Raw genomic sequence first — 6,340 nt, forward strand, 5'->3', positions numbered from 1 at the left:
CCGATGGTAATCACAGCCGATATCTCCCAGTATAGCGTCAATAAAGTTCTTGTCAATCAAGGCAGCTCCGTCAACATTTTATATTGGAAGATCTTCTTGAAGATGGATTTGTCTAAAGACCTTATTGCCCCTTTTAATGAACAAATCGTAGGCTTCGCAGGCGAGAGGATCGATACCAAGGGATACGTTGATCTAAGAACATGCTTAGGTACCGGCCGTGACAGAAAGGAATTGAGGGTAAGGTTCCTCTAAGTGGAGGCCAATACATCATAAACGTACTGGTGGGTCAACCATGCCTTAACGCCTTTGGAACCATAGTCTCAACACACCACCTTACGATGAAGTTTTCGTCCGACAAGGGAACTATCTATACCGTACAGGACGATCAGAAGGTTGCCCGAGAATGTTACATAGTCGGATTAAAGGTCGAGCCCTTCATCCCTCGTTGAAGAGTCAAACACTCTAAGGTAGCAATGGCCGATTTCGATCCAAGATTATTGTGCTCGTATATCATCTAAAACTAAATTTTCTAAAAGAGAAAAACCTTAGCAATATCACATATTTCTTTATATTGTTTATATCCTCTCTTTGAGAGTTGTTAATCTATATTTGCTCTTAACCTTGGTTATGTTGTTCATTTTAAAGAGAATTAAAATATATGGTGTTTAGCTCAATTGGGTTAAACAATCTAGACGAGTGGTCTAAGATTGGACCAGAAATTATCAAAATACTTGTATACTAAGAGTGGTTAAACTCAGACTAGTCGTGTTAGTTAGGTAAACCAAGAGTAGTGATAATACCCGTTGTAAACCTGGAGAGGAAAAACTCGTGTAATCTTCTTAAAGATTAGTGGAACCTCTTAAAAGTTCTTAAGGGAGAACTCAACATAGCTTAAGTTGAGCAAACCATTATAAAGCATGTGCTTTATTGTTTTACTCTTTTAAACGTTTTCTTAAAGCTCTTTTTAAACACTATCATCTAAATCATTTACGAAAAGTTTTAAAAACACATTTCACCACGTCTCTCTAGTATTTTCCTATGTTTTCAAAGAAAACTGTATTATATGAAGTATACCGATCGAAAATGATTGTCATTAAGCAGGTACTTATAGGTCATATTGTCTTACGCTCTACAAATATACGACATTAATGATTAATTATTGGGTTTGATTACCTAAAATATATTGCACTAATGGTTAATCAATGGACGTGGCTCTCACAAGCCTTATAAGTAGACAACTGATGTCCAGGTACAATGATCATTTTTTATCCTAATAAAATATAGACCTCTTTATGAAACATATCTGACTTGAGCGTCGGAGTGTCTTCTGCAGGTCAACCACTCATTGGAGTGGATCGCGTTCTCGGGGAGGATTGAAGATCAAAAGAGAGCAGAGCAAGGAAGGATGACCGACCCTCGGACCAATTCAACCGAATCATTTTGGCGCCCACCGTAGGGCCGAGCGGCATCCCCATGAAGCCACGAAGAACCAGACGCGCGCTCGCTCTCGACATCGCTATTTCGGATCAACGTCAGATTTTGCAACAAGAGTAAAAAATTCCGGAATAATTCCTAAAGGCATGTCTTTTTGTTTTAAGAACTTTCAAGAACGTTCAGCCCTACATCCAACTTTGACAGGTTCCAGTTTTCATTATAATTTATAAATTATAATATAATTGTTTAACTCATATTTTTGTGAGTAAGAATATACTACACAGTAAGGTACAGAGTTGCGTTGAACTTTGTCAGGTTCCTACCGACTCTTAATTTTAAATTATAAAATATTATGCACAGGATGGTTCAGAGCAGCGTTCAACCTTGTCCTTGTTAGGTTCTACCGACTCTTAATTTTAAATTAGGGTTAAATATGTTTTTCGTCCCTTAAGTATCACACGATTTTGTTTTTAGTCCCTACTCAAAACTTTGATGGTTTTTAGTCCTTATAGTTTTGAAACTCTAACTATTAGTCCTTCAAATTGGACGGTGTTAAGTTTTAGTAGATGTGGTAAACAGCGATGCTACGTGAAATATCAGCTGCCCTCTTCACTCTCTGCCACGTTGGATGTTTAACTGTTGAATTGAGATTAAGTATGTTAATTACGTTCTTGATTGAAATCAGATTAACAATTAGGGTTCTTAATTGGGCAAAGTAAATTTTTTCAATTGGGGAAAAGTAGTTTTACTCGAAGCATTGTACTCCAAGCATTGTACTCGAAACCTTTCACTCGAAGCATTCTATCCAGGTGGTCCTTGCGGTGGTCGTGAAAGAAACGGTGGGTGTGAAAGACAAGTGTAAAGGTAAGCTAAGCTATTGTTTTTCTCTTTCGGTTATGGTTGTTCCAATTTGTGCGTAAAGCGTTGATGTCTGAATGTAGGTCTAGAAATGGTTTTCGACATTTGTTTGCATCACATGGGGAAGTTTGTTAGTAATAAGGGGCTACAGTATGTTGGAGGAGAGATACACGTGATCAAAGGACTTGATCCGGATCGTTGGTCGTATTTTGAAGCAATTGGAATAGTTAAAGAATTTAAGTATGATGCAGACTTCAAACTATGGTGGAAGGGGTCCAAACAAAGGCTAATGAATAATGTGAGATTATTGAGTGATGACAGTGAAGCACTGTACTTGGCTAAGTATGCAGAGGAGAATAAGGAAGAGGTAGAAATCTATGTTCAACATGTTCCTAGTGAGGCAGTGGAAGTTCACTTTCTTAGTTGTGGTGAAGTGGCAGAAAAAGGAAACATAGACACGGAGGAAGTGGTTTCCAAAGTGGCTGAGATTGTACAAGAGGGTGGAATGGGTCTGGAAGAAGGTGATGTTGTTGTAGAAGAGGGTGAGGAAGAGTGTGATGGTGGTCATGAACAACAAGAGGTTGAAATGGGTAAGGAAGAAGAAGAGTGTGATGGTGGTGAGGAACATGAAGAGGTTGAAATGGATAAGGAAGAAGAAGAGTGTGATGGTGGTGAGGAACATGAAGAGGTTGAAATGGGTGAGGAAGAAGAAGAGTTTGGTGGTGGTCATGAACAGGAAGAGGTTGAAATGGGTGAGGAAGAAGAAGAGTGTGATGGTGGTGACGAACAAGAAGAGGTTGTAATGGGTGAGGAAGAAGAAGAGTGTGATGGTGATGATGAACATGAAGAGGTTCAAATGGGTGAGGAAGAAGAAGAGTTTGTTGGTGGTGATGAACATGATTATCTTCATGAAGAAGAGGAAGGGGGAATGTTGTTGAGGGGGAAGTAGAAGCTTCAGCTGAAGAATGTATGGATGATAGTGAAGAAGACAGAATGGCTAATGAAGATGATGGGTTTGGTGTTCAGAATGATAGGGTGGACCAAGTTCGGAGAAACATTAATCCAGTTTTGGATAGGTGGAATAGAATGAAAAGAAGAAGAAATGTGTGACTAGAAGAGGCAATGTTGGGGAAGGTTCATTTATAATGAATGAAGAAGTTGGAGATCATGACATGAATGAAGAATACAATAGTGATGAATTGGATTCAAATCTAGATAGTGATGAGGATGTGAGGTTGAAAAAGGGGAAATTTAAAAAGTATAGAAAAGATTATATGAACAAGAACTTCAGATTTGAATTGGGGATGGAGTTATGTTCATTAAAGGAATTTAAAAATGCACTATTGGAGCATAGTGTATTAAATGGAAAAGAGGTTAAGTTTGTGAAGAATTATCTGAACATAGTAAGGGCAGTTTGTAAAAACAAATGTGGTTTTTTTATTATGGCTAGCAAGGTAGGAGGCAAGCAAACATTTAGGGTCAAAACCTTGGTTGGACGACACAGTTGTGGAAGGGTTTTTGGAAACAAAAGTGCAAATGTTAACTGGATTGCACAAGTATTAGTAGATAGGTTTGTAAATGTGGCTAACATGGTAGTCAACCAAATAATTAATGGCATTAAGAAGTCATTCAGTGTTGGAATAACTGCTTGGAAAGCTGGAAAGGCCAAGGAAATTGCTTTGGATTCTTTGGTTGGTGATGGAGAACGACAATACGGTCGTCTATATGATTATGTGGGTGAATTGCTAAGAGTGAAGTCTGGAACCTTTAAAATTAAAGTCAATCAACCCCAACCAAGTTTGCCTCCAAGATTTGGCTCATTTTATATGTGTTTAGAGGGCTGTAAGCAAGGCTTCTTAGGAAGTTGCAGGCCCTTCATAGGGGTAGATGGTTTTCATCTGAAGACAACATATGGTGGTCAGTTGTTGGTGGCAATGGGCAGAGACCCGAATGACCAATATTTCACACTAGTTTTTGCTATGGTTGAAAATGAATGCAAAGAAAGTTGGAGATGGTTTTTGACACTACTTCTGGATGATATTGGAGGCATTGATTGTCAACGTTGGGTTTTCATTTCTGATCAACAAAAGGTATTTTCATTTTAATGTTTTCCTATTTTTATTTCGTAGCAATTGGAATATTTACTATTGACCAAGACCTTTTGTGATTTGCAAGGACTAATGACAGTTTTTGATGAGATATTGGAAGGAGTGGAACATAGATTGTGCTTAAGGCACTTGTATAACAATTACAAGAAGAAGTTTGGTGGAGGAGTGCTTATTAGAGATCTTATGATGGGGGCTGCGAAGGCCACATTTAAACAGAATTGGGAAAAGAAAATGGGTGAGTTGTCCAATGTTAACATTGATGCTTACAATTGGTTGCTAGTTATTCCAACTAATCGTTGGTGTAAACATGCATTTAGTAGTTATCCTAGATGTGATGTCTTGTTAAATAATTTGTCTGAGTCATTTAATAGTACAATTTTACTAGCTAGAGACAAACCTATCATAACTATGATGGAATGGATTAGAACTTACATTATGAGTAGGTTTGCAACACTTAGAGAAAAAGCAATGACATATACAGGAGTTGTGATGCCTAAACCACGAAATAGGCTTGATAGGGAAGTTGAGAAGAGTGGAAATTGGATTCCAACTTGGGCAAGGGCTGCAAAATTTGAAGTCACTCACGGGTTTACAATGGATAAGTTTGTAGTTGACCTAAGTAACCATTCATGTAGTTATTACTTTTGGGATTTGGTAGGAATTCCTTGCAGGCACGCTGTGGCTGCCATAAATTACAAACTAGAAAACCCTGAAGACTATGTACATCCTTATTACAAGAGAGAGGCTTATGAGACTTGTTATGGCCCTGAAATTGTTCCAATCAATGGACAACAATTGTGGTCTACTTCTGAATTTGGTTCACTACTGCCTCCAATTTATAAAACACCCCCTAGAGGCCTAAAAAACTAAGAAGAAGGGAGGCTGATGAATATGTGACTCATACAAAATTGTCAAAGAAGAATCTTGTTATGAAGTGTAGCAGCTGCAATGAATTTGGTCATAATGTAAGAACATGTAAAAAGGGAAAGAAAAAGGTACAAAATCACTCTTTTACAAGTTCACTTATTTACACATTCAAACTTATTTACACTATGATAATCGCAATGTTGCTTACTTCCATTTACAGAACACAAGGGCCACTTCAAGTGTAGGAGGATCTAGCAGCACAAGGGCGACTTCCACTGCAGGAGGTTCTCAAGCAGAACCAGCTCCATCAACGTCACAAGGAGGAGCAACATCAACAAGGGGAAGAAGAAGTGGCAGTGGAGCAGGACCTGCATCAAGTCACTAAGGAGGAGGAACATCAACACAGGGAAGAAGAAGTGGCAGTGGAGCAGGACCTGCATCAAGTCACCAAGGTGGAAGAAGAACATCCTCACGACTACTGGCTGCACAACATCTAGGGTCCCAAGCTAGTACCAATTGAAGATTTATTGTAGCCAAGCATTTATTTTAATGTATTTTGTAAGTCACAGTCACCCACTTAGGGAACAATAGTAGTGGGTACAGTAGTTGCTTTTAACATCTACCATCCTATGTAATTGTAAGGGACCACTTAACTTACTTTAGTACTGTTATTACAATATTTTTTGTAGTGGAAAGGGACCACTTAACTTATCTTATTTAATAGTATGGGACCACTTCATATTATATCCTACTTCTTGTTGTATTCCATCTTTGCATTATGCCAAGTTAACTTTATTTATTCCAAGTTCACATTTACAGATACTCTGCTTCTACTTTCTTATGTTGCCAACTGTTTTCTTTATTAACATACAACAAAAGACCAGTAACAGTAACAGTGGAATGTTAAAGGGAAAACAAATAAGTTATTTAGAGAATTTAGTCAAGCAGAATTTCGAGACAAACTCAACTACCTCATTTTATTCAACCATAATTCTTAATTACAATTCATCTTCAACAAAAACATAATACAAAAGAAAATTGTTAACGCCCATGACAAGACAAACAACAACAAC

At 38.0% G+C, this 6,340-nt stretch overlaps 1 protein-coding gene across 1 annotated transcript; it reads left to right on the top strand.

The window, feature by feature from the left end:
• Positions 1-3,437: 3,437 nt before the first annotated feature.
• On the top strand, positions 3,438-5,764 carry LOC108324625 (uncharacterized). Its single transcript, XM_052874509.1, has 3 exons — positions 3,438-4,358; positions 4,422-5,174; positions 5,513-5,764. The coding sequence occupies exons 1-3, from the start codon at positions 3,438-3,440 to the stop codon at positions 5,762-5,764; spliced, it is 1,926 nt and encodes a 641-aa protein (XP_052730469.1).
• Positions 5,765-6,340: the final 576 nt, after the last annotated feature.

The sequence above is a fragment of the Vigna angularis genome, chromosome 3 (genome assembly GCF_016808095.1).
Source record: "Vigna angularis cultivar LongXiaoDou No.4 chromosome 3, ASM1680809v1, whole genome shotgun sequence".
Classification (NCBI taxonomy): domain Eukaryota; kingdom Viridiplantae; phylum Streptophyta; class Magnoliopsida; order Fabales; family Fabaceae; genus Vigna; species Vigna angularis.

Coding starts and splice junctions, on each gene's coding strand:
- LOC108324625 (XM_052874509.1), top strand. CDS start 3,438: ATGAATGAAGAAGTTGGAGATCATGACATGAATGAAGAATACAATAGT. Junction 4,359..4,421: donor GCATTGATTGTCAACGTTGG/GTTTTCATTTCT, acceptor TTTATTTCGTAG/CAATTGGAATATTTACTATT. Junction 5,175..5,512: donor CTTGTTATGGCCCTGAAATT/GTTCCAATCAAT, acceptor CTTCAAGTGTAG/GAGGATCTAGCAGCACAAGG.